At 42.6% G+C, this 27,050-nt stretch overlaps 1 protein-coding gene across 2 annotated transcripts in view; it reads right to left on the reverse strand.

Moving 5' to 3' along the window:
- Positions 1-1,722: 1,722 nt before the first annotated feature.
- ACSL5 (acyl-CoA synthetase long chain family member 5) overlaps positions 1,723-27,050 on the reverse strand; it is a 31,878-nt gene continuing 6,550 nt past the window's right edge. For both annotated transcript variants that reach the window (XM_019485974.2, XM_014594665.3), the window contains 20 exons: positions 19,916-20,094; positions 19,118-19,226; positions 17,547-17,611; positions 17,356-17,457; positions 16,853-16,952; positions 15,403-15,581; positions 14,010-14,042; positions 13,718-13,769; positions 12,975-13,048; positions 11,829-11,906; positions 10,572-10,706; positions 9,819-9,953; positions 8,839-8,934; positions 7,754-7,826; positions 6,515-6,603; positions 6,308-6,424; positions 5,218-5,361; positions 4,291-4,392; positions 3,765-3,836; positions 1,723-2,882 (listed from right to left, as the gene is read on the reverse strand). In XM_019485974.2, the coding sequence (XP_019341519.1) occupies positions 2,742-2,882; positions 3,765-3,836; positions 4,291-4,392; positions 5,218-5,361; positions 6,308-6,424; positions 6,515-6,603; positions 7,754-7,826; positions 8,839-8,934; positions 9,819-9,953; positions 10,572-10,706; positions 11,829-11,906; positions 12,975-13,048; positions 13,718-13,769; positions 14,010-14,042; positions 15,403-15,581; positions 16,853-16,952; positions 17,356-17,457; positions 17,547-17,611; positions 19,118-19,226; positions 19,916-20,071 (2,052 nt within the window). In that variant the 5' untranslated portion in view covers positions 20,072-20,094 and the 3' untranslated portion in view covers positions 1,723-2,741. The remainder of the gene's footprint in view (positions 2,883-3,764; positions 3,837-4,290; positions 4,393-5,217; positions 5,362-6,307; positions 6,425-6,514; positions 6,604-7,753; positions 7,827-8,838; positions 8,935-9,818; positions 9,954-10,571; positions 10,707-11,828; positions 11,907-12,974; positions 13,049-13,717; positions 13,770-14,009; positions 14,043-15,402; positions 15,582-16,852; positions 16,953-17,355; positions 17,458-17,546; positions 17,612-19,117; positions 19,227-19,915; positions 20,095-27,050) is intronic.

Raw genomic sequence — 27,050 nt, forward strand, 5'->3', positions numbered from 1 at the left:
ACAAATCTTAGGACACCACCTATCAAAATTGTGAGCTTTCACCTCCATGCCGCAACACATTTATTTTCACAGGTGATTTTAAAGATGTATTTTGCATTCGTTGTTGAAAGAGACTTTTATTACTCCTGTGAAAAATGGTTTGTTTCTGCAGTTTTCATATTGATCTTTTGTCAAATGAAGTTTTCTAAATGTGCAGGGGCTTTATGCACGTGATGCTGGAGTGCTCCAATTAGAATGTGGAGCAGACCCGATTAATTGAGTCTGCTCCGATGCAGTCCAAGTAGAATGCCAATGAGCACATATATAGGCAGCATTTCTGAGCTGTCATGGGCTTTGAATTCTTTGCAACAGAGGGATTATGTGGGAGGGTTTTTCTGAGTATGGCAAAAGTGAAAGGTAAGGAGCTGGCATTTTTCAAAAGGCACCTTGAGTTTAGAAGGTCAACATGTATCTAGATAAAGATGTATGTCTATTTCCTTCCAGCCTCAGAATATTTGCAGGCTAACTGTAGGTCCTGCTGGCACACTAGGCATGAAGGGTTCATGTACACACTATGACTTTTGCCCTTTCATGTGCTGAAACTGTGTGTCTGCATGAGCAGGATTTCCCAACACTTTAAGTCTTTCCTGTGCATTACATTAAAACTCCTCAGACATAGTTCAGTTTGGCTCGCTGGGCCTTAAAGCACTGCATCCATGGATTCATTGCATGCAAACAGGTACTTAAAGATGTGTAATGATCCTCTTTGTCCACCAGATAACACTGCAACTTTTTTGTAGATCACCCCTTTGAATTGCTTCCACACAAGGGAAAAAAAAATGTGGTTTGCCAGCTCCCTGCTTCCACAGCTGCATGGTAGTGTATGGGCACAAGCACAGGATTGATGGGGGCTAGTACTGGACCATCTTGCTCTCCTGTGGCACCAGCCAGGGACCTAGCTTAATGCATTTGAAAACCTAGTGTGTGTAAACACTGCTGCAATGCTCCAAAGTAAACAAGTTTAAATTTTATAAACCTATTTAACAAGGATTAAACCTGTGCTATGTACAGATACCCTTATAAAAAGGTGTATACTATTATAAGATGCATCAAGCTTTAAAGCAGATGTCAATATTGTGTCAGTGCCTTGGTAAGCAGGTACCACTGGGCTAGTTCTTAGATTCCTTTGCATAATGGAATCTTTCAAGTCTGTATTATTTAATAACCTGTGATTATGTCTCTTGCCTTGCAAGTGACTGCTTGCTACTTCCCTTCCATGAGTAAAGAAGAGTTTCATTAACTTAAGCTGTTCATTGTGGTGTTGCTAGTTACAGAGTTGACCTCAGGGGTCACTATTTGTAATAGCTTGGGTGGGTAATGCAACAATGCTGTTTGCTCGGTGTATCTGACACTTTTTGTTGGCTTGAGTTGAATGGCTGGGCTACAGATTCCAGCAACTAGTGTCCAATTATCAGAGAAACAAGATACTTAATCTGGTAAGTAATTCCTCTGTTGGGCTTAAGGTAGGGCAGAGGGACACCTAGTTCAGAGAAGTTTCAGCTTGAAGAAGATGACAGTCTACTTCAGGCTAACACAGTTAACTACTTCTGCTCCATTGCTTTGCAGCCCAGAGTATCATGCTTACAGTAAGCCAGCCGACACTTGATTACTACTGAAAAGCATACATTGTGGTCTTACAGGTAAAACTTACTGAACCCAGTGATAGGAACACCCTTTTGCACAGAATGTCAAAACCTGAATTTAATAAACTTCATCATTCATCACTTTACATACAGCAATAACCTTTACAGACAACAGCTGAAGTACATACATTGCTTTAGGCTTATTAATAACCCATCATTTTTCAACAAATATGGCCACTACTCTTTTCAAGAACAACATCTTCAGCTATTGTGTCTCAAGTGGCTCAGCACATTGTGCAGTCAAGTCATTGCAACTTCATTGACTCTAGGCAGCTCTAGTCATGGTGCTGGAAGAGTTAATTCAGGGAAGACTAGGTGTGAACAATGACAGAGGCCCTGTTCACATTTAGGACTGGTAGGCCACAAAAAGTGTTGACAAGGAATGGGACCATGCCAGATTTCCCAGAAGACAAGGTGCAGCCTGAATTTCCACTATTTGAAACTCCTGCTCTGAAGAGCTTCAGGAGTGTGGCAAGCTCAGAGTTCTTGTGGTGAAACATTTGGCTTAGCTGTCAGCATAATGCTGCCTGAACAGACACATGATTGCAAGTTTAACTTAATCTTCCACCAAACAGCTTCAAGAAGAAGTTGAATAAATAAAGTGGAGGGCAACAAGACTAATACAAAAGTTTGTGAGGGGAAAAAAAAAAAAAAAAGATTAAATGCTCTTTGGAACCTGCTCAGCTGCCTTGTAGCAAGTAAAATTTAATTTCTCAAGGCAAGGCTTGTGCCAAGAGAACCAAGCAACTCCAAGTTGCTTGGACTAATTGTGTTCCCTGAGAACATTTGATCGCCAGAAGAATCCAATTGAAACATTACACCTTCATTTACGGTTATAACCATAACCGGCTTCATAGTACAAAAAAAAAAATTGGAAGCAAGTCACTTCCTCCGCTTCCTTTCTTCCGCCACATAGTTTTTTTATATGAATTCCCCCCTCCCCCCCCCGAAGGAGTTCCTTTCACTCCCCACTCCACTTGCTTTGAGTAGTGGACTCATGGTCCTGAGGTTACTTTGTTATTCCATGGGAATCTATAAACTTATTGAAAACAAGCCATCTTATTCCTTAATATTTGCATAGAGCTCTTCAATTTGAGGCTTGAAGTATTTAGCAAGTTCTGCTCTTTTTGCCTTCAGTGTTGGAGTCAAGAATCCATTTTCAATCGTGAGTGCCTCCGGGTGAATGTAGATCTCCTTAACCTGATTTTAAGAAGAAAAAGTTTATGCCTCAGCACAGTAACATCTGAGGGTGGTCCTAGAACCAAGTCAGAGTACCATATTTACTTGCACAATACATGCACTCCCTCCCTCCACTAGAGTTGCTTTTCACAGTTGGGATGAGCCTTAAGCAGGGAAGCAGATTGTGTTTTTCTGCCCGGAGTAGCAGCTGTGACCTTCCTGTTTAAGCAGTGCCAAGTCCATTGGCTTCATGGCTCATTAGAATTGGAATCTACTGGATTTGTGTTAAAAATAGCTCTTCACTAGTGATGTTAATGCTCTTTAGTGGACATCAAGACCACTAAAGCAGCTCTTTTCTTAGGCAGTTTTGCTGAAAAATTTGCCATGCAGCTACTCCTAGTCTCTTCCTTCTTTTCACAGCCCTGCAGCCTATTTTTAACTCTTTTGAAAATCCTGGATCTGCCCTTTTCACTTGAACAAAAGAAGAGAAGGGCAAGTTGAGAAGCTGCATACAACAGGGACAGCCCAACTAAAGGGAAAAAAGGTGGGGTGGGGGGTAGGATGAAAAGGGGAAGTGCTGGTGTTAAAAATTGGCAGCATATGCCATGTCAGTAAGTACAGTATTTATCAAAAATTTGAATTCTGAGATATTCTGCATCAACAGCATGCTCAGGAACAGCAAGAGCTGTAGCAATGCTGGCACCTACCATTTATCTGTATAAAGGGGCAGCACTATTTTTGGGGGCCTCATGAGTAGCAGGCATTAAGAAAGGGACAGCTACAAATGCAGCCACCCTCAGCCTCCCATGACCACCAAGCTGTTCCATCCAATTGGGGTTTACACTGCTTTGATCCAAGCAGGAGGGCTGATGGATTCATCCGATTGATAGTTGAACTACTCACTTGTTCAAAGGATTTAAGGCCAGCTTGTTTCCCCAGCTTGACCATATCTTCTAAAATAGCATTTTTTACTTCCTAGAAAGAAAGAACAAAGGTCTAGAATGAGTTGATAAGGTAATCCACCATATTTAACCAGCACAAAAATGGAATGGAGTTATAAGAAATACCTCCCTTCCATAGCCTATAAAGAAGTAAATCTCATTTCCAAGAGTATTTGCAATCCTCAACTGCAGTTTAAACATTTGGAGCTTGAAGCACCCTTGTTAGCACCTTGAAACCTTTGTTACCCCTGTACAGCTAGGGAAAGGCTGAAAGTGCTTAAGGATCCCAGTGACTGTTAGGAGCTAGGACGAGACATCAGGACTTTTAACCCCTTGATGCAGCATTTGTTACACAGATAATGGGCTTGATAGAACCAGTTTATTTAAAATGGTTCAACTCTCAGCTTCCACTCAAGAAACAGTTCACAAGAATGAGTGGAAAAGCTTCTAGGTCACAATGCACTCAAGATACTGATGAGGCTACTTACCAAGTTTTTGCAGATTTCTTCATACGAGCCTTTTATTCCTAGTTTTCCTGCAAATTCTGGAAGCGTCTCTGGGTCAGGAATCACAATACCCACTACAGAGCACTATGGGAAGAAGTAAGGGAAAGCGTCAAAACATGGAACAAGGGGATATCAAGTGCAATTCTACTAATATCCAAATCTAGTTTAGGCATCTTAGAAGAAGTCCAGGCCATAAAGGAGAAAAGGAGTAGTTACAACTGTGCTAATCCAAAGTTGGGTAGAAGGCTGGGAAATGCACCTCTCATTCAGTTAAAGGTGCAAAAGCCACCACATACAGGAGTTTATGCATCAGATTCAGGTAGTCTATAAAGTGCAAAATCTGTCCTTACAAAAGCAGGACATCAGGAACACGGCACAGCGCAAGGTGCCCTTTGAGCTCTCAATATATGCAATTAATGTTGTCCTTAAAAACAAGGCTTTTTGCTTCAGCATGCTAGAGAGTTGCACTAGTCATGTTATACATGAACTTTACTATTTGAATGAGTGTTTGGGTCTGGTGCTAACCATTGAAGGTACCAGTTTTAAGCTAGCCCAAAAAGTTTAGAGAGAGTTTTATTGCTGATATCCATTGTCATAGTTCTGAAAACCAGTCAGTTTAGGTGGTATTAAAAGTGATCCACAAGTCTCTAGGCCACTTATCTCCCAACCTACTACTCAAGACCAATGCAAGACATCTACAGTAGTGTCCATCAGGAAGAACAGGGAATCTTTTAGAATAAAAGGCTAAAGGCAGTTGTTAGGGAGTCTATTAAGGAGGATGCCATTTGTTTCAAGGAAGAGCCACACTGTGGGGACGGGAAGAAAGGGGCAAAAGGCTCAAAGTATTTTGGTTCCAAATGATGCTGGAATAGTACTACACAGCACCATCAGAGCAGGAGGGCAACTTACCCTCAGGCTCTCCCCATGGACAAAAATTTGCGATACAGGAGAACTTCTGATGTAGACATTTTCTATTCTTTCTGGTGCAACATACTCTCCCTGTGCCAGCTTAAAGATGTTCTTCTTTCTGTCAATGATCTTCAGAGTTCCATTCTACAGCAATGACATTTCAGTATTAGGAAGTACACAGGCAATGCAGAAGTATCCAACAAACACCACCCCCTTCCCAAGGGAAGCTTGTTTTCATGAAAGCTAGACCTAGGTTAGAATAATTCCATTTTGTAGTTGAATTCTCCTTGCCTTGCAGCATTTTGTCCCTAGGATTGTGAAAAAAAGTTTGATAGTTTCTTCTAATTAGCTTAGGACAAGACTGGGAAGCAGTTTTCTTTGATGGGTTATTATGACCAGTCAAAGTGAGATCATAATTAAAGAAGCAGAATCACACTTCAAATTTTAATTGTATGCCTGGCAGGTGTTGTGGAGAACCTTGCTAGCAAATTGGTCTTTTGAGTATTGTTTCTCATTAAATTTCCATCATAAAAAATTGTCACCTAGCTCATGGCTTGATCCCAGCTGATGAAGGGTCCAATTTGGATGGAGGCAAATGCCTCTACCTAGACATTGAATACTGAAGTGTGTTCCAACATTACTTCAGTATTAGCATTACGCAGATAAACTTATTTCAAGAGATGGTGTCATTAGGCCAAACCAAACAACAAGTATTGCAAGTCTTCAACCTAATCTCCAATATTCAGATAAAGTCCTCCTCCCTAGCAGTTTTAAGACCCATGTAGCCTACATCTAGTCCAATTAGGCCATCTTAACTCGATATCTGCTTTCACAAGTAGAACAGAAGTGGCCAACCTGCATCATATGCCATAGGTGGCATGGGCAGATCAGACAGGAGAAGGGAATTGGTGATAGGAAGGTAGAGAGTTAATTTTTGGCATGCCTGCCAAAGAGACAAACCAAGCCAGATCATTGGTATCCAATGCATCAAAAGCCTCTCTGCTAAGATTGTAAGGCTTTTGGTGTCCAGTTTTCAGGTTGGGGTGGGGAAAGAAAGAAAGAAGGGGAGGGCTTCACAAAAACCACTTACCGGCATCCATTTCCCAATATCTCCAGTATGAAGCCAGCCATCCTTGTCCAGGGCTTCTGCTGTTTTCTCAGGATCTTTCAGATAACCTTGGAATACATTTGTCCCTTTGATGCAAACCTACAAGTATAAAGAGACTGCTAGTCATCTCCTTTTAGGTTGTTGCATTATCCCAGACTAAAGCTGCATTGCTTCATATGAAGTGCCTACCTCTCCTTCATTATTGGCAGAATAATAGTTCATTTCTTCAACATCTTCTAGCTTTATAATGTTACAAGCCAGAGGGGCTCCAACATGGCCTATGGAAGACATGAGTTTAGGTAGATAGTTTTGAAGCATGAACCATTAGCAGAATCCACATGTCAAAACATACCTGAAGTGAGGTGAACTAACAGTAGAAACCGACTTAACCTTGAGAACCAGCTAAAGCTTTTGAGGCCCTCTATATTGCTGTAGGGTGGCTCTTTCCATTTAGGGGGAAGAAGTATGGAGTACTGGCAGTGAATGCCGCTTTATTAAGCCTGTTCTCCATAAGTCTTGATTAGTGCTGGAAAACATATTAGCATCAGATTCTTCTATATAGAAGAAAATCAAAGCTAATCTTCAGTTACAGCCATTTGTAATTGGTCCTTCCCATTAGGTGGGAGAGCAATTCTGCTCATCAAGCATCTGCTTCCTTACCAAGCTCAAGCTGGTGAAGGAGTTTTTACGTGAGCATTGTGCATGCTTCAGTTCTCCCCATGGATTTCAGTTGGATTAGGCATTTTAGTGAGAGAGCGTTTCAAATGCCTCTGGGTCAAGTTTATACAATCCAGGGATATATTAATAGAATTCAAATTTAAGTAACTTCCTGAATGCCAAGAGGTCTTGCCAGGCTTAAAACCCTCAAATTTAGGACAGTCAACCAAAGCAAGGTTCTTGAACCCCTGTGGCAGTGCCCTTTTAAGATGCCAAGATAAACGTTGTTGCTCAGTAGACCAACTGCAGTGGGAAACAGGAGGCTTTTCAGAAGAAGCTGTAGCAGTTTAGTGATGTTTAATTAAGGGGCCAGTTGCAAAGAGTTGAGCCCAGGGTTTTGCTTTTCATCATTTTGTAAACCCTTTTATTGCTCTTCAAGATAAGTCTTCCAGTGCCACAGCACCTGCTCTGCAGTCTTTTGAAGGACAGGCTTTCCAGAATAGAAGGCATTCATTCCAAGTGGGGAGGAGGGAGATTCAATATTAAAATTTGTGACTTGCCAGCAGTAATTGGTACCCTGCTGTGATATTCTCAAGCTATTTTATGCTTTTTCCACCCTGCCCTTACATGGCAAAAATCCAAGCCATTTGCTAGTACTCCTGGGAGTTGGGCACCCAACTTCCAACTGAATGGAGTTTGAGATCTGAATGCCATATGAGCCTTGGAGAAATGTTTCTCTGCCACTGCGTAGTTAATGCTATCTCACCATACCTGTTGTCCAGTCTCCGGGATTTGAAACCGTAGATCCAGCTGCACATTCTGTCTGACCATAGGCTTCAAAGATCTGGATAAGAGAACAAGCATTTCCAAGTGTTGGCTCAAGCCCTTACATCACTACTGTGTGCTTGAGTGCTGTCAGTCCTCAGTGTTACTGCACTCTTAATGCCACAATGCAGGATGTTTGCCCACTGTCCTGGCAGTCAAGGGTCTTTGCTAGACTAGTATTAGCCTGCAGACATCTGTTAAAATGTCCATTTTGCTTCCTAGAAGGTTCCAGCAAATTACAAGAGGACTGCAAGATTTCACAGCATAACAAAAGATGCCATGGCCCAAATTCACACTACCCTAATCCCAGACTCTTGGGAAATCTAGGACTTCATCTTTTTATCTCCAGTTTCAGAGAGTCCCGAATGGCTTAGTTCTTTGTTCCCTTTCCAAAGCCACTTCCACCTTTACTCTTGGAAAAGAGGCGTGATGGATTCCTGCTGACAAACCCTGTTCAAGAATTACTTGAGTTCAGTTGCCTCCTGACAACAACAAGACAAAAACCACACACACACACACACACACACACACACACACACACACACACCACACCACCATGAAAGACCATACCACATTGCTATACTGCCTTGCAACCCAGCAGGCTAGCTGGAAGCATCTCTCCAGAATGGAAGGAGAGATGCTGTTTTCTATAGGTTACTGATCAGCAAGTAAAAAAGTTCAACAAACACTTTTGGTTAAGCTTGTTTATACAGCTCTTCACAGAATAGTAGTAAGAAAAAAACCACACACCCACTACAAATGTAGTTTAGTAGTTTTAAGTGGGTCGATTAGCAGGTTAGGTACCCTTGAGTTCTAGATGTACCAAGGTTTTGTTCTCTTCTGCAAAAAACATAAAGAGGTTTTTCTCCCCATCTGCGAAACAAGATGATTGGCTGCTGAGCATCCAGGAAACAAACATGCATGGCTCATGCAGAAAGCCATAAATCCCTAATCTGAGCTATATTGGCACTGCTTGCAGGTGAAATGTGATAAAACGTGTTCAAGTTTGCATCTTCCAATTCCAAAATTACCTGACACCCCAATGCCGCTCGAAGAAAGATCATGACAGCAGGAGAGATGGGAGCTGCTCCTGTTACAATCAGACGTATCTGCCCACCCATGGTTTCCTACAAGGAAGGAGACAAATGTAAAGTAGGTCCTAGTCCATGCAGGCATCAAGAATTTGCAACTGTGTTGAGAACATCCCCTGTTTGAAGTACAGAGATTCCCTATTTACTCCTCTCCTTTTAGGAATTACCTGTCCAAGGCAATAGTAACCTACAGTAGACCTCAGACTAAGCTACAGAAAGCTACTAGATCCAGAAGAAGGCGGCTTGTGAAGCACATATGCTCCAACAGATGAGACCAAGTAGAAGATTCATGTTCAAGAACAACATAAGACCTTTCTGGTCCAGGCCAGTCTACTGCCACATCATGGGGAATTTGGCAAGATTCTTGAAGGCTAAGACAATTCAGCCAGAATTACAAGTGACCTTAGGGAAACCATTGCACAGAGTACCTAGACTGCTAAATTGGAGGTAGCATTTTTCCCTTTTTAAAATGGGACCAACATTAGTTTGAAAGCTACATTCAGCATCTAGCAAATAGTTTTGCATCCATGCCTCCTTTATACTCATTAGGATGCTTTAACATCATGTTAGTTAGCTGGCTCTTCACTAGGTATTAAATCCTGGATTGATATAGCAGGACACTTAGGAAGTGTATGGGGAAAGACAAGTAATCTTTTTGTCACTGGATGACTGGCATTTTATTTCTGTGCCACTGCTGTAGTCTTGTTGCAAAAGGCCCGTGTTCTTTTCCCTAGTGCTACATAATCCCTCCAGCCTTGTACTTGGTCCAGAGAAGTCTGCAGCAGTATAGCTCAAGACCCCTTTCACCTTTGGGAAAGCTCTTTGCCCCCCTGCATGCCCAGCTATAAGCTTATCCAGCCTTCTTTGAATTTTGTTGAATAGTGTACTGGTATTCATAATTGATGCTCACACTGCATTACCTGGACTTTTTTAAAAATCAGTTTATCCCAAATGCTGTTGTTCCGAATGATGCCCTGCTTTAATTCAGCTGTTTTTGCAGCCACAGCAGCTGCTAGCAAGAACTTCTTCAGTGAGCCATGTGCACCACTTTGTATCTGTAGAGGAAGAGATATTCCATGAGTGTCACCTGAATCTTTTGCTTGTTAAGAGTACAAGAGTAGGCCAGCATCAAATCAAGACTGTCCATCTTTAGTTGGAGATGACATGGGACCTTAAAACGTTTGGTTTTTTGGCTTAGCAGTAATTTTAATGGTGACCCATAAGGGACTACTGCAAAGCAAGGTAGATCACTCCCTGTGGTCTAGGCTTTGGCCAGCTGGCAGTCTCTTTAGTGTGCTCCTTTCTTGGGCATGGCTGTCTGCACATGCATGCTTGTGTTGATGTAATTGGGTGCACGCCACCCCAGTTTCAGGTCTCATGCATGCAGTTGGCACTCCTACATTCAAATCTGAATTATGGAATGGGCTTTCATGCCCAGTTTGAGCTAGTTTCAACTAAACCAGGGACATCCTCATCCCTAAAAGGATGAACCCAGCCGAGGATCTTCATTTGAGCCAGTGCAGGACTTAAGCTCTGAATCCTGACAAATTGGTGGTGCTGTTTTTAAAAAGGAGGCTAAAGGGCCAATTGAAGTGGCTGTTAGGTTGCATTTTGCAGTAGTTCTGGTACTTTTCCATTTCCTGATAGCTTGTCTACAGAGCAGCTTTGAGTACCTTGTCATAGATCCTGTTGAGCAGTCTTGGCACCACTGGAAACAGTGTTGGCTGCAAGGCTTTCATGTCATCAGTTAGCAGTTTGATGTCTCCTTGGAAGAAACCCACTTTTGCTCCATTGCTGTACAATACTGTCTAGAAAAACAGACAAAATCCACACACCATGAGCCCAATCCTGCAAATCCTTATAAATTCATCTTAACCAAATGCACAGACTTTGAGATTAATGCTGTACTTCTGCAGCACCTTTGAAGACGAGGGAAGCTTCACCTTGGATATTTCTGTCCTCATTATTACTGGTTGGCATCTTAGCCAATACTATCTAGCTTTTGTCTAAATTCTTAGATTTAATTGTATGCAAGGCAACACTAGAGCTATGCGACAAAGAAAGACCAAGGCCTTGCTAAAGCCAAGCTTTAGAACTGAGCCTCAGAAGGCAGCCTCAATTTCAGTGCAGTAGGAATTGTTCTCTTTATTATAAAAGAGGATTTGTCGGTAGACATGAGGATTTTGCGACTCGACTCAGTCTTAAAAATTAGACTTAGACCAATTAGTCTTAAGAAATGCAGTGTTCAGCTTAAAAAGGCTTAATCCAAGAACATGTGGAACCCAAATTCCTAGCAGTGTAAGCTAAGTGGAGTTTTTGAATGGGATTGTTCTGGACCTGGTCTGGAACATACACCCTCTTTCAAGAACATGCTGTAGTATTCTTCCTTGCTTTCTTTTATGCTACTTTTTAATCCCACCCCCCTTGTTATGAAAGACTTGACCTAGTGTGCTAGCATATGCTTGAGCATCAGGTATTGTGTTACTTTGCTTTAACAACAGATTTGCTTCGCCTACGACAGCGAGGAATTTATAAGCGTTTTTGCAGTACCATGGTATGATATGAAGGATGCATTAGTTTGTTTTCATAACATGTAGCTAGGCTAGACTTCCAAGTAATTGGAAATTACATCTTTAGTTTAGAAAGATGGGAGGCCTCATGTACCTTCAGATTAAGTGCTAGGGGCAGGGAAACCCAACATCCTCAAATCCATCTTCTCAAAAGGTGCAATAAGCCAGGGAAAGAATTAAAATTAAATAGTAAATTATGCTTAGTTTCTCTTTTGTAACACCTCATCACTCCCTGGACACTAAGAACAATTCTGAACCAAACTTAGTACTATCTCTGCAGCCAAAGGCTACTGCAATGAAACTGGAAGTGGTTAGGGGAAAAAAAAAAGAGCTACAAGGGCATGAATTAGTAACACTTACCTGCACTACCCTCTCGAACATGTGAGCCAGTGGAAGATAAGATATTGAAATATCCAATTCTGTTATCTCACATGTACCCTACAGGGGAATAGTAAAACAGGAAAATAAGTTGTGTTGTGGGTGTGACCTTTCTGTTGAAACAAAGTAATATTTGCCAACTTCACCCTTTACCAAAGAGGTCTTTAATTGAAAAATAGGGCTTGGAATCCTCTCCTCCTCTCTCACTTAGCTTTAGAAAGAGCACTGAAACTAGATACATTTATTAAACCATGCATTTTTTTATTCTAACAGTGGCAAAAGGCTTTATTAGTTTCCCCATATTGATGTTAGGGCCAGGATGCTATGGAACTAGGTGTTATTGAATGATTTCAAATATCCAATAGAAAAGTTGCTCCCTAGAAAAACCAAAAAAAAGTTTAGGCTTTACCTCAAACCCTTCTCAAGTTGCATCTTACTCCCGCTTCAAAGCAATTCCTAGACAGTCCTAGGTTCAAGATTTTTAGAGTCAGGATACCTCTCCATTTTGAATTTGGCAACACCCCAGGTTGAGAATTGACCTCAGTGGTTCTCAGTTAGGTGTTTCCACCCCTGCCAGCAAGTACTTGTCCTGTATGCTTTGTTTGAAGCCATACCAGGAAGAGCCACAGCATGCAAGTGCTCTCCTGCCCTAAATTGGCTTATCAGAGAACTCTTCCCACAAAAATAGAGGTGAACACAGCAGGTGGAACCATCTTGCAAGACTTTCCAGGAGAAGCGTGGGGTGACCGGACTGGGAAGGGCTGCAGCACAAGCTGCCTCTCCTACCTGCTTTAGGCTCATCAGAAAGGCTTGATGAGACAGGAGAGTGCACCTATGCTGCAGCCCATGCTGGTTTGAATGTACCAGGTAAAAGTACCCAGCACACCTGGCTGCTGCAGCACCCCTGGGGAAGTGTGTGGGGGGGAAAAACCCTTCTCAGCACAGTGGTTGAGAGCCACTGTTTAGCAGCATCAGTCCAAGTATTAATTTGGGGTGTCCTTTGTAGTACAGAGAGCCAGGACTCAAAGGCTTTTCCCAATGTGTTGCAGATCTTATAATGCAGGCCTTCCATACAAGCCTGACCTGTCCAAGAATTTTAGCGCTAACATCCTTTGCACTTTTGCTTACCTCAATAGTTCTGATGTAAGCAGCAGCATCTGCTATAACATTTTCATGGGTCATCATGGCTCCTTTGGGGTCACCTGTAAGGGTCACAGGCAGACTAGTTGTAGCCACCACTCCCAGGTATCCAGACTAAAAACTTCTTTTGCATTCAGCTCAGTCACTTGTATTATACAAGCCTTGTGTTTCCACTGTTAGGGTCAGTTGTTCATGTTCCCACTCAACTCATGAAGCAGATTTTTGGATAAACTGCTTCAAAAGTGACCTTTGGTTTGGGTAAGATACTTTTTAGATCTTCAACTGACTACATAACCCATATGGTCAGCAAGAATGCAGCCCATCTAGCTTGGCTCGTCTTCAGCTGAGGTGTAGCTTGTACACAAAGGTCAGAGACCTTCAGCCAGATTTAGTGATCAAATCATATCTCCCCAAAATGGGTTTATGCTACAGTGTGCAGTGAGAAGAAGTCTAGCCTATGCTTACTCTTTCATTGAGAGCTCCCAATTTATAGCAGTGTTAAAAACTTAGTCATTGGTCAGTGCTCACTGCAAGCCAAAAGCTTAAAAACAAAAACTTCCTAATGGCAAGCTCCAAATAGGAATTGGTTTTCATTTAGCATCTTTGCATTCAACATCCCTTTTCCTTGCATCACTAAAGTATTAAGGAACCTACACAGACATTTTCCACCCCCTTTCTCAATGCCTGCAGTTAAGGCTGCATGTCTAAATGCAAAAAACACAAAAATGTACCTGTGGTTCCACTAGTGAAACATACAACGCAAAGGTCCTCAGGTTTGGGAGGCTAGAAGACAGAAATGAGAACATTAAGCTTGCGTGACCACAGTATTAGAGTACACTTTGTTCTTCCCAAAACCTGCTGCCAAGCATGGACCTCTCCTGGAAAGGGGTGGGTGTATTAAAATGCATCGTGGAGTATGGCATCTCAGCTGTTGGTTTACAGACAAGATGTCTGCACCCACAGCAGCAGCTGTGCAGGTCCACACCCATAACATCAGCTAGATTACCAATGCGTTTAACTTACTTTTGGTTTCTGCCAGTTGTTTTTGCCCAGCTCCTGTGTATAAAAAAAAAAAAAGATTTCAGTTAGCAGCATGTTAATGCTATGCAAGCAGGTAAAAGGCATGCTTTTCTTTAGCATGTATCGGGGTTCCTTCTTTACACTTCCTGTCAAGCCCTCCTTTAAAGGTTTGGGTTTTTTCTGCCACTTCCACCAGGTCTCCTATCCATCTTTCACATAGTGTTCTTTATTGTAGATATTCCAGAGCCCCAGGCATTTGGGAGTCTGCCTAGCCAGCTCTTTGTAGCCGTGACAGACTTTCAGGATGGTATTCTATTTTCTGCCTACCTGGACAGCCATATTTTAGTTGTCCATGTCCCCAAAGTGCTACTTGTGCATTATTTGGCATTCTGTTCCTATCTACATAATGACTATCTGTGTACCTAGAAGTAGGGTTATGTGCATAGGTTGGTATTCTATAAGTAGAATTTGGGGGACTTAAACAGCCATTTAAGTGATCAAATCTGGTCAAGTGGGTGTCCAGAAAATGCCCTGAATGCCCTTAGGACTCCAGCTCCCTGTCCTCCCACCAAGGAGGGTGCTCATAAAAGTTGACTGGCTCCTGTTCATCCCCTGCACAAGATGCATGAGATGCTATTTTTGAAAGTCTATTGGATTCAAAATTTAGAGACTTGGTTTTCCCCATTTAAAATCTACTTCCTATAAAGGCTGGAAAATCCTCCCATGCAAAAAGTTCATCTCCCAATAAATTGCCAGTTCTGATTCTTACTTGCCCAAGGGTAGGCAGGAAAAGACTTAATGGGAATCTTGCGCTCATACATTTAGAGTTGTAGTGCCTTACAGTAGCATGCAACTGAGCCAAGAGGAAGGGAGCCAAAGTAGAGGCATTTCAGATCAGAGTTCCAGTTTCAAACAAGCCAAATTTTACTCCAGTAAACAGCTTTATCATTGGAGTCACTGGCTTGATTAATTAAGATACTTTCCTCGACCAAGAAATACATACTTACACAGTGTATTACATTTAACCTTTAAAGTGGGCTATGTAGTTAGCAAAAACCTATGTACAAATGCTTGTTAAGCTCATAGAATTAGCAACCCCAAATATTGACTAAGGGCCTGTCAACACCAACTTATTTTCAAGCCTCTTCACAGCAACTCTTGGTGACTGGGGAAAAAAAAAAAAGAGCCCCTTCACTATCTATGCAGTTAACTGGAACAGCATTGCATTAGCAATTAGGATCAGTCAGTCCCAGTGTCACCATCCTTAGGCAATTATTAGTCGTCTGTTATGGAAGCAGGAGGCAAGCCAAGACTGGCATTGTGCGATGCAGCTAAGAGGTATGAGCAAGTCCTGGAATGACCTTTCCCCAGGAAAGGACCACGAAGCGTTGCATACCTCAACTTCCTGCTGCAGCAGAATCTCTACCCCCATTGTGGCTCCTCTTTCTTTGAGTTCATTGTCAAAGAGATCCATTAGAATGATAGTCTTCAGTCCAGGAGTCTTCCCTTGCTCACAGTTATCCAGCAGAACCTGTGCCCTTTCAGGCTTGTCACAGATCACGGTGGTGAGGTCAGCTGCAGAAGAGACCCACACACCCCAATACTTTAGGTTTGTTCCAATCCCGAGGTCAGTCTCACCTGACAGTGTTACAAGTTAGAGGACAAGTGCCAATTGGCGCTTGAGCTTAGATTTGGTAGTGGTATACATTTAAACACTTTCAAGGCTCTTAAAGTTATGAGCGCTATTAACGTGGATCCAAAAAATGTTCTCACAGAGGAGCAAGTGTTCACATGAAGATCTGGGTACAACCCACAGAGTCTATACACATTTCTGTTATATAAAAAGGAACTAATTTACAGTATATCTAGAACTCGCATTGGCTTAATGCCTCCTTTTGGAATTCTTAACCTTGGATTTAAGGGGAAAAAAAAAACCCCCAACAGTAAAAAACCACCAAGAATAACTAAAACTAGCATTTAGTTTTAGCCCTAGCTTCTGTATTTCACAGAAACCTTATGTGGGTTCATTAAATTGAATGTTAGTTCCTCATTAGTGTTCTGCTGCTGTGTTATCACAACATGTTCAGGCACAAATGAGCCTAATTAAATTACAGCTTTGTCCCAAGAGACAAGCTGTTGCAAGGTTTCCATTTGATTCAATTTTAGAATATGGATTAACAAATCCTATACCCAATTAATGAATAAATCAAAGGGTCATCATCTTTAAAAGTTAAAATTTGACAGATTTAAGAGAAAAAAGAAAGTTGTGGGGAGGTGGGAGGGAAGACTTCAAAAGTGGGGATCACAGGCCTTCTTTCATCACCTTTCCTCCTCTAGACTCTAAAGGATTTGCAGGTCATTTTATTAAAAGCAAGGAGGATAATAGGGCCTTAAGTTTTAGGCTCATTTTCAACCATTTGTTATGTACTCAGTACCAGGAGATTTCAGTTAGCATTTATTGCCATAAAATGCTTGCTGTAACAGAAGAGAGAAGGATGCTTTACAGTCAGACACTGATCAGCTTCCCTCCATCTCTTCCTTTTCACATGACAGAGGGGAGCTGCTGTCCTTTCCATTTAGATAAGTCACCAGGTCTTAGTACAAAGTGCATTAAAAGAAGGCATCCCCATGGTACAACATCCGTATTGTTGGAATTAAACAAGTCTGAGAAAGCAGCTTGGCACTGACCAAATGAAGATTAAGGAAATTTGCAAAGATATAAGTTAAATCTAGGATTAGTAGACAGCCTGGCCCTTCTATTTTATTCGTGCAAAATGCAACAGTGTTGCAGAAAACAAGCATTTAGGAGGGAGCAACTAATCATGAAGGAAAAAGAGTGAATATACCTCTGTTAACAATAAATACAATGGACTCTGGCCCCAGAGTGTCATAGAGTGGAACAGCAACCATTGAGTATGTGTAGCAGGCATACTCCGAAATGATCCACTGCACAAAAAAAAAAGTCATAATTGCTTTGTTACTGGGGAAGGGAGGAGGAAAAAAACAAAAAGCCACAACCACCAAAATACACTAGCAATCTTAACTTGGTTACAAAGTAGCTGGTACTAGAGCAGTTTAACATCCTGTGGACTTGCCTCATGGGTATACATGTCACCAACATGCTAGCAGTCATGACTTGGATGGCTGTCTGTTCCAGGTAAATCAAGAGCTACTTGGACTAACTAAACTAACTATAACCAATGAGAATTAGAAAGACAGCCAAGTCAGTCTAGTTAGTTGTTCAGATTGGGTTGGGCTTCAGCTGATAAATATTTAATTTCGAGTCACCCTATTTTATTGCATTTGGCCCCCTCCGAGTGAAGTAGGCAGGCTGTTCCCCAGTGCTTACCTCTGGCCTGTTTTGAGCGAAGATCCCAACAAATTGGTCTGCTGATGATTTGCATCCTTTCTGCAAGAGCCCAGATCCCAGATATTCAGCTCTTTCTGACACCTATAGGAATAGCACAGGTGGTACTCATACCCAGGAAGTGCTATAGCATGCAGAATTCATCTACTTAAGGAAATAAAAGTGGAACTAACCTGTTTGTAAGTCAGCCACTGATACGGCTGTTTTGGTTTTCTATAGCCCAAGCACGGTCCGTTTCCTAACATGGGAGTGGGGAAAACGTTACAAGCATTTCATTTAAGTCACATTGCATAACGGGCCGTTGCCACACTTAATAGGATGTTCTCAAACATGGCAACAAAGCCACTGGAACATGCAAACAGAACTACTCGCCCATTTGAATCTTTAGCTCAGATGTAGCAAAACAAGACCTTGCAGTAGATGCACTTTGAGTGCAGCGACATAACCTGAGAGAGGCACTTGTGGATTTTCAGTTGGGTCACGTTAGGCCAAGGCTTGTGCTGGACTCCAACAGTTTGACTAGTACGTCTCTCAACATCCCGACAAAAGACTTAAAGCAGGAAACAGATGCTGCAAAACCGTTGCATCACTACTGAAAGGCTTTTGCTTAGCTTGGTTATGAGAAGAGGTAAGAGGGCAGTCTGAAAAGTCCCTCACTTTAGCAGAGAGCAGTTACATGCTTATTTCCAAGTGAGAAATAAAGTGAGGGCCTTTCCACCCCTTAGTCTAAAATACTTTCAGTCAGAGCAAGTCTTGTCATGCAACTCTGGGGACTGTTCAAAGTGTAGCTCAGTTGCAAAGTTAATAAGATGATAGTTGTGCCCATGGATTGCATGGGGAGGCAGAGCATCAGCTTCAGGATTAAGTTGGATTAGCATGTCTGTTAAACCTTACACAAATGTTAAAAAGTTGACCAGCTATTTTTTGTTTATTCAGCTAGCTGGTGCAGTCTCATAAGTCTCATCTGTGCAGCAGTCCAGATTTATTTTATATGCTAGTTCAGTAACAGGCTTCAAGTCCATCGTTCCAGTTAAATTTGTTTTTTGGAAGCCGTGTTTTAAATCATGTTCTTTGATCATCCATTCTAGTCAGGGAGTAAGATTGAAAATAAAAAGAAGATAGGACCCCATCTGAAGTCAGTAAGGATGAAAGTCCTTTAAGGAGATGTTGATTAATACAGGCAGGTGTTTAGCTGGGCCAGTTGTAGCAGTTGACCCACCATTTCTGGGCGTGAGGGTATAGACAGGTTTACTCTGCTTTACTGATTAAATCATTGTACCTTGCACTATACAAGTCCCCTTTATCATAGGGAAGATGCATCATGCACTTCATTCTTTACCTGGGGAACTTAGATGAGCAGTTTGCTCTTTGTATGCATCTTGCATAACTGGTTCCCTTGCTCCGTAGGGAGAGTTCTGGCTGTCAGTCTTTGGCTCAGGGAGTTAAACTGTTTTTATACTAGCATAAAAAAAGTTCTCTGCTCTCACTCCCATGCCTGCATTGCAAACAGTGGTCAAATGTCAGTACCAGCCAGGCATTAAGGATGGAGAACGACCATTTGGCATTGTAAAATGGACACTTAGAGCAAACGTGTGGCTCAACACCCAGGTTTGAGGAGAGCAGTCAAATCTCAAAGCCTTCATCCTAGGAGAGGTCCAAGGAAAAAAAAGTTGTGAAAACATGCTGATCAGAATTGGACATCATACATATGCAAGCACAGCTTCAGAGCTGGTATCTTGCTTACCAGATACATGCAGTCCCCTTTGGAAGGCCTCATACAGGGTTTTGGCATCTTCATAGATGTAACAAAGCAGCTTGTTATCTGGCAAGATGGCACTTCTTCTAGCTGCTCCCTAGGGACAGAACAGAAATCAATATTAATTCAGGGAAGTTGACTGCAGGACAAGTGCATGTCCAACTATTAGTTTCTGCATTGCTCTCCCCAAGGCGAGCCTTTGATTTGATCCCAGTGTTAGATCCAGTCAGTGCTGAGGGGCACAGGGGATTAGTCAAATGCACTCAGAGTAATCATTCATATGAATATTATTAGAACTGGATCTAGTTTAGACATGCCTCCTTTTTCTGCCCGAAGTCATGTGGCCGCGATGTTTATTTGCACACCGGCATCTGAAGTATTGCTCACCTTGGGGTTGGCTGTGAAGTAGAAAGCTCTTGACCCAACTAGATTTTTTAAGTTAAAAAGGAGCAACATCCCAGACAAACAGCAGCAGCCATCCTGGTAATACTTACTGAGCAACATTACTGCTCCTCTCCTATTGGGGAGGTAATACAGACAATATTTACTGGCTAAAAACCTGACACTCAGTGGCTTCCATGCCACCACTTCCCCCACCCTTAGGGCAATCACATGCCAGTTGCAGAGATTAGACAAGCTTCCTGGAAGACCCAAGACTTCCCGATGCCTTGATTCAGTCCATCTGAGCAAGGAAAATTCTTTAGTTCGAAAGAGCTTGACCCCAAAGAAAGATTCAGTTCTACTGAAAAGCAAGACTTTCTTTTACCCACCGACAGAATGAGTTACCTCAATTCCTATCGACTGATGGTTCAAGTCAATAGGAGGTATAATAGGTTTTGGTCTGTTTGCCACCCACAGGAACATCACCGCTCCAAGGGTCACAAGGCCGATCAGTGCTGATGTTGGGAGTGGCGAGAACAAGAACTGTAGCAGCCAAATCATGGTGATGGATCAGGGTTCTGGACCTGGAAAGGGAAACAAATAGTTCAGAAGGAAGTAATAGCTTGCACAGTTCCCATAAGCACCTCCAGGTTTTGGCTCTTACTATTTTGGATTTAGTTGAGCACTATGAACTTTAACATGGACTGCCCCAGAACGGTCTTGGCCCCCATGTGTTCAACAGTGGGCCCAAAATATTGCACACCACCCCCGTTCTACTCATGAGTAGATCTAGAATTATGAAGAGGCAGGTGCAGATGAGGTGCATCATTATTCCTAGCTGGATAAAAATGTCTAGTATGTAAACTGGAAGCTTCACTAACATGGTAGGGGTCCAGAGCTGTATTTGGTGTAATATTGAGCCAAAGATAGCTTCATTGAAATGAGTTGAGAGGAAAAGAAAAAGCCTGCAGGGCTGCGAAATAAGTTTCGTTACCAGATACAGACAGTGGAATTGTGCAACACTGGATGATTAATGGAATAGCAAGGCCATTGAAAAAGTGGTCATTAACACCTGTCAAACGAAGAGTTCAGAAGGGATCAGGTAGATTATACCGAGCCTTAAAAGGAATCAGAAAAGGATAGGGCTGGAAGGAACATCAGGGAGCCATCTAGTCTAACCCCCTGCTCAAAGCAAGGGCATCTTCAACTATACCATCCCAGCCAAGTCGGTCTAGCTGGGTGTTCAAAACCTCCAAGGATGGAGGTTATCACCTCTCCGGGTAACCTGTTCCAGTGTTTTATGGCCCTCATGCAAGCTTTTCCTGATATGTAACCCAAGTTGCAGCAAGGGAAGTTTTGAGCCCATTGCTCCTTTTTCCATCACCTGCCACCGCTGAGAACAGCCCAGCTCCATCCTCTTTGTAATCCCCCCTGCAGGGAGTTGAAGGCTGCTATTAAATCCCCTCTCAGTCTTCTCTTCCGCAGACTAAATAAGTCTAGTTCCCTCAGCTTTTCCTTAGAGGTTAAGTCCCCCAACCTAACTTTCCAATTTGTCCACATCCTTTTTTTGAGGGGGGGGGGGGGGGGAACCCAAAACTGTACACAGGACTCCAGATGTGGCATCATTAGTGCAGAATAGGAGGGGAAGAATCACTTCCCTTGATCTGCTGGCAACACTTCTACCAATGCAACCCAGTACGCCGTTAGCCTTGGCAACAAGGGAACACTGACTCATATCCAGTTTATTGTCCACTGTAATGCCCAGGTCCTTTTCTGCAGAGCTCCTGCTTAGGCAGTCAGTCCCCAAACTGGTGATGCATGGGGTTGTTCCATCCCAAGTGCAGGATGGAAGTCAATTGTGTCCCTCAACACTGCCCAACTAGAAATGCTGCTGCCATTACCGAACAGTTGGTTTTAAAAACTTTGGGTGGGCCAGGAATTAAAAGGTGGGGTGTGCAAGTGTACCCCTCCCCCCCAGATCCACCCCCGATTCTATTTAGTCTGCTGCATCAGCCGCTTCGCTCAAGGAAGCAAGACTGGCTCCTGGTCTGAGACCAGCAGGCAAGTCTACATCCTTCTTCTCTTAATGGCAGAGGAGGTTTCTCCATATCAAAATTGCATGGTCCCTTTATATGCAGAGAAAAGAAGGGGGGGGGGGGGGAAAATCTAGTAACTGCAAGTTTTAGGAGGCAGTTCTATGCTACCACTTATGTTTTAGCCACCCCCAAAGTAGGCAAGTTTCTTGGATATTGGTGCTGTGAATCTTTTTCTTGCACAGCATGAAACAGAAGAGAAATTCCTTTCTAGAGCTCCTACTCTGGTACTGAAACTGCTTGTTCCTCTTCATTTCAGAGTGAAACCTGTCCTAGAGTGGTCCAACACTTCCACTTCCCTGCTTAGATGACGAGAAGCCATGAGGCTTAGCCAGGTGTTCACTGGGGTGGAGAAAAGGGAAGCTAGCTTAAGCAGAATGAGAAAGCAACAGCAAGTGCTAAAGACTGCCTGTTTAAAGAGTTTAAACAGAGAGCAGAGATATGCCAGGAAGGCTGAGAGGTTACAGGCAACTTTCTGGTTATAGGGGCAGGTCAGCTGAAATCTTCAGCCAAGACAGAAAGATCTGGAGGAGCTGTAGAGCTGCACATACCGCATGCATCCTCCTGAAGAGGACACGCACATCTTCCCAAGCTCCATTTTTTCCTTTGGGAGAAAGGAAAAAGGGAACCTGGTGATTTGAGTAGTTCAGTAGCTGGAGTATCGACTTTAAATCTCCCTGCTGGATGAATGCCAGACCAATTATTTATTGCAGGAGCGTTGTGTTGAAAGGAAAAAATTTGTCCGAGACATTTCTCATCTACACCTGCTAGAACATTGATAAGGCAGTTGTCCCAAGACGGGTCCACATCTCACAGCAGTGAGAAAGGATGCCAACATGGCAAGTTGTGCAATGTGTTCAGAGTCTCTTTCAATGGATGGGAGGAGAGAAAAAAGGGACTCTAGGACAGCAGTTCCACACTATTATAAGTAAGACACAGGCTTTAGAGAGACGTTTCAGAAGCTGTCAGGACTGTGCACTGAGAAAGACTGGGACCCCTATAGCAGCAGTTTCCAGCTTGGTAGCACAGGGTCAACTCCCCACCCCCAGTGGGAAGGGAAGGGAAGGGAGGGCAGAAGGAGAAAAGATGGGAAAGGAAAAAGAGAGACAGCAATATATGGGAATAACTTTGCTTGTTCACAGGCTAGACACTTACTCTTACGACCTATTAAAGATACCCAGTACAGGGTTAATAGCTTTCTGCAGGCAATACAGAACGGTGCAGCCACTGTTCGTTGTACTAATACAAAAACTGCGACAAGGCTCTGGGCTGCCAGCAAGGAGACTAGTTTCTTTTCTTCAACTGCCATTACCGTGGGTAGGCAATTCCTTTATTTCTGTTCCTCTCCAAAACCCGCTCTATTAAGTGGGGACACTACTTCCCTATTCAAAACCATTTCTACTTATGCAGAGAGCAGCTGGAGGAAGGGCTTGAAGTCAGAACCCAGCTTATTTTACAGCAAATCTAGGTTTGCATGGACAAGATCTTGATGTGGACCTACAAACACTGCTTAGCCAGCACACTTTTTATGCAACACTTCCTTCAGGAGCAAAATAGCCAACGTCCGATTCTTCCTGATAAGTGTTACCGCATGCACCACTTCACAGCATTAAGGTAGGTTTGTTCCCTCAAGTATACACTACCAACCCAAATTTGTTTTAATTAGCTACTAGCTCCTTTCAGTTCTTGCAAACTCTTCCTGGATATTTAATTAGTAAATCAAACAGGGTTGTACATAGCCATCCTAGTATTTTTGGATTTGCTGCTGTGTGTTCTCCTGTACTTATAAACTGCATCTAGTCTCCTTGGAGAAGAACTCCATTAACAGTTACTCCCTTTTTGGGTTAGCCCAACTGGGTGCCACTAGTTAGTGTAGCACTGGTCTGTAGCTCTAGCACTAGAGTTTAAATTTCCTTAAAACAACAATTAGTAGTTTAGCTACAAGCAGGCAACTGTGGTACAATTTTGACGGGCGCAGTAGCAGCAGCACTTCCTCGTTACGTCTCTGAAAGCCACTATTGCGGGGGGAGGAGAAGGGAGTTTCAAACACATTGCTAACATGCCTGCTGAGAAGTTCACAGCCAGATCAGATGCATTTCAGAAGTGACATGTTTTGCTTTCATCCACCAATTTTAGAAGTTTTTACCCTGATGCTTCTTGGAGAATATTCCAGGCCTCTCAAAGCAGAGATGCCATCCAGGGGCAGGTAATTATTTCAGGTAGAGGGCCGCTTACTGAGTTTTTGGCAAGCCATCGAGGGCCGCATGCCAGGCAGCCAGGGGCAGATAAATATCCATTTTCTAAAATTTTTAGGGGCCCCGTGGGCCAGATAGAATGGCTTGGCAGGCCACATTTTGCCAACCCCTGCTGGCATAAACAGAGGTATTGCTGCCCTCTATTGAAGCATCCCTTTCTTCTTTAAGCTGACTAAACGTGGCAACTTTATGCAGTCCTCCCCCCACCCCCATCTGCTTAGGGTTTTCTAGTAGATGAGAAGGGTTATTTCATCATCCACACATACACTGTGCATGCATGTAAGGTGCATTAATGAATGGTGGAGCAGGACTGAATATAGGGCAAGGCAAGGAGGAGGGGTGGAAGAGAAAAACCAGAACAGAGAGTCACCACACACATTATTAATGTTGACAGCTTGAACAGAACTGTCAAAATTTGATGGAACAGTTTTGTTTCAAAGCAGTTGTCAACGTACAGGAGTCTGTAGTAAATGGGCATTGTGCAGTTACATGTATGAACTGATTTAATCCGCATTTTTAAGAATAGCACCCATGTCACGTCCCAATTTCATGCAGTAGCCTGAAGTTAAGTAATTGAGGTCATTAAAAAAAGATCCTCTTTTCAACATACCCAAGCAAAAACCAAGTTACAGAGCTTACCCTTTGGGAATCTAGTCTTTCCAAGTTAGGGCAGTACTCAGCAAGTTACCTACTAGGGGCACGTCTACATGAGATGCTTAATGCACAGAAGACCAAATCTACCACACGTTACAGCAGCGGGCAAAACCCATGCCAGTGCACAGTAGATTTAGTCTAATATGAATTAACATCACTAAAAAAAAAAAAAAAAAAAAGCATATATGCTAATATACAGTGGTGCCAATTACGGCACATTAAAATTGGTATTTGTCATTGCAGGTGCTAAACTTACTGCAGTGTAATTATGGGGCATTAGTGAATGTTTAGATGCACCCAGTCATCATTAAAAGCAATCCACTGCCTTTTATTCAATTAAGGAAGTGTTTTAGATATTGTGTTTTTTGGAACAATGCATCACATTCTGGGTCACACTTGTACAATCCTATTAGAGAGTCAAAGGTGTTTCACAGGCACCACTAAGAGCACACTTCTCCAGTTGCCTTAAGCGATTAATTATGAACACCAATCCAAGTCAGACTGCAGTATTAATAATAGATAAAGTGGAAAAATGACAGTAGGACTAAATTTAGTCCTCCCACGTTAGAGATTTTACCTTTAATAAATAACAAAGTCTATTGAAATAAATGGATGTTTGATCCCCGAATACCCAAAGCCTCCACTAACTGTTGCTCTAAAGATGCATTGAGAGGCTTTAGCACCTTTGCTGCTCAAACTTCATTCTTACTGACATATTGGAGCCATGCCTATATAAGGGATAGATATAGGACATTTTCTCCATGTCCTACTTTCACTACTTATTTCTTTGGACTAGACTTCGGTTGCAGGATCCATGTTGGCTACTCACTCTGGCTTCCAATAAAGAGCTGCTAAGTCTGCAGCTGGCTTAACTGGGTCAAGAGGGGAAAAGACCAGTTTTGAAGTGCTTTAGATCAAAAGATTATTCTAAACCACTGTTTATATTGTTTCCAGGGTAGAAGGATAAACTAGGAGTAGGAAACTAGGTTAAGCTGTTGGTTCAAGGAGCCACCGTTCCATATAAAATCAGGTATGACAAGCTGGTGCTGATGCCAAGGCAGCTCTACTAGTCTAAGCCTGCACCAACTCCACCCCCCAGACTCTTAGCTAAGACTCGGACAGACTCTCCTTGGGGACAGAGGTATGTCCAGGTAGAGGTTAACTTTTAACCCAATGCTGAGGCCCTGTGCCAGAGATGAAAGCGCTAATGATCCCTGGAGGAGTCGCTAGAATATCCCTTAAGTGCATTCCTGACAACTGAAAAAACTCTTCCATGCTGGTGGAAGTGTACAGTCAGCCTATTTCAGGCATCATGCATGGAAGAGTTCCGTCCCCAAGCAGTTTGGGGATAGCAGAACCATGTGCTCCCTACTCCTTCACGACAAAGCATCAGGCATGTTGCATGGAAGCAGAGCAAGTGTTCCTGCTCCCAGATCTCCCCCAACCCTGAACAAGGGCTGCTCCAACTCATACCTGTCATTCTGGAGGAAGTTTTGCATCTCCTGCAAGGCAATAAGCACTCCACTTTGTTCTAAAGTCAGCACAGAGAAACTTGAGGCCCATTTTGTCATTAGAGGACCTTTGTGGTGTTTTGAAATCAGACCGACAAGCCTCCTGGTGCCTCAGTGGTCTTCCTTCTCACCAGATACCGTATTCTCCCTACCACTTGCTCTTTGGATCAGTCAGTCATGATACTGAACCTGTGCTACAGAGTTTGCCTAATCACTTGACCTTTGTCACGTTTTAATCAAAGATCTAGCTCTCAGCACAATCATATCCTGAGATTAGCAGGTGTATGTAGTTTCATCAAAAACCAACTTGTTTGAAGAAAGCAAGGTGCATCGACTAATCCAATTTAGCTGCCATTACTATACTTAATTCTGGTCAAGGGAAAGAAAGATCCCTTCTTGACACAGGTTTCATCTAGTGGGATGCCGACAGGAAGACTCTTCAGACCTGCTTTAGGAGAAGATCTGCTAAGGGTATTTGGAGCCAAAGTCTCTCCTCCACTGTCTGGAAGACTAAAAGCCTTTGCACATACTCAGTGCTTCCAGCTAGATTCAGCATTCAGATAAACTACAGGGAACAAGATACAAGGAAAAAACATTTCCATACTTAGTCTTCTGTAAATACTAGACGTCTAGCTTCAGACATTTACTACACAAATATGGAAGCAACCTTAAAAAAAAAACAAAAACAAAAACAAAAAACAAAAAAACAAAAAAAAAACCCTCCAACTATGTAGCACTAGAATCAAAGCCTCTATGGGCACATGCCAAGCAACATTAGATGCAGTTATTATCTGTCAAGAGTTAAAAAGGTCACAGGAAAGTCTTATGGAGATTCCTAGCAGGACAAGGATATGACCCTGCATAAGAGGTTGAGCACTTCCAAATACAGCATGTCTAAAAATCAGTAGGACATTTGGACTGCCAATCTCAGATAGTCATCTTGTGCAATAAAGATGTTAAACAGATAAAAGTACAGTTGAGGTTGTCTGGACTGATCAATGGTCAGGGATATTGCTTACCAGAATTG

The sequence above is a fragment of the Alligator mississippiensis genome, chromosome 6 (genome assembly GCF_030867095.1).
Source record: "Alligator mississippiensis isolate rAllMis1 chromosome 6, rAllMis1, whole genome shotgun sequence".
Classification (NCBI taxonomy): Eukaryota; Metazoa; Chordata; order Crocodylia; family Alligatoridae; genus Alligator; species Alligator mississippiensis.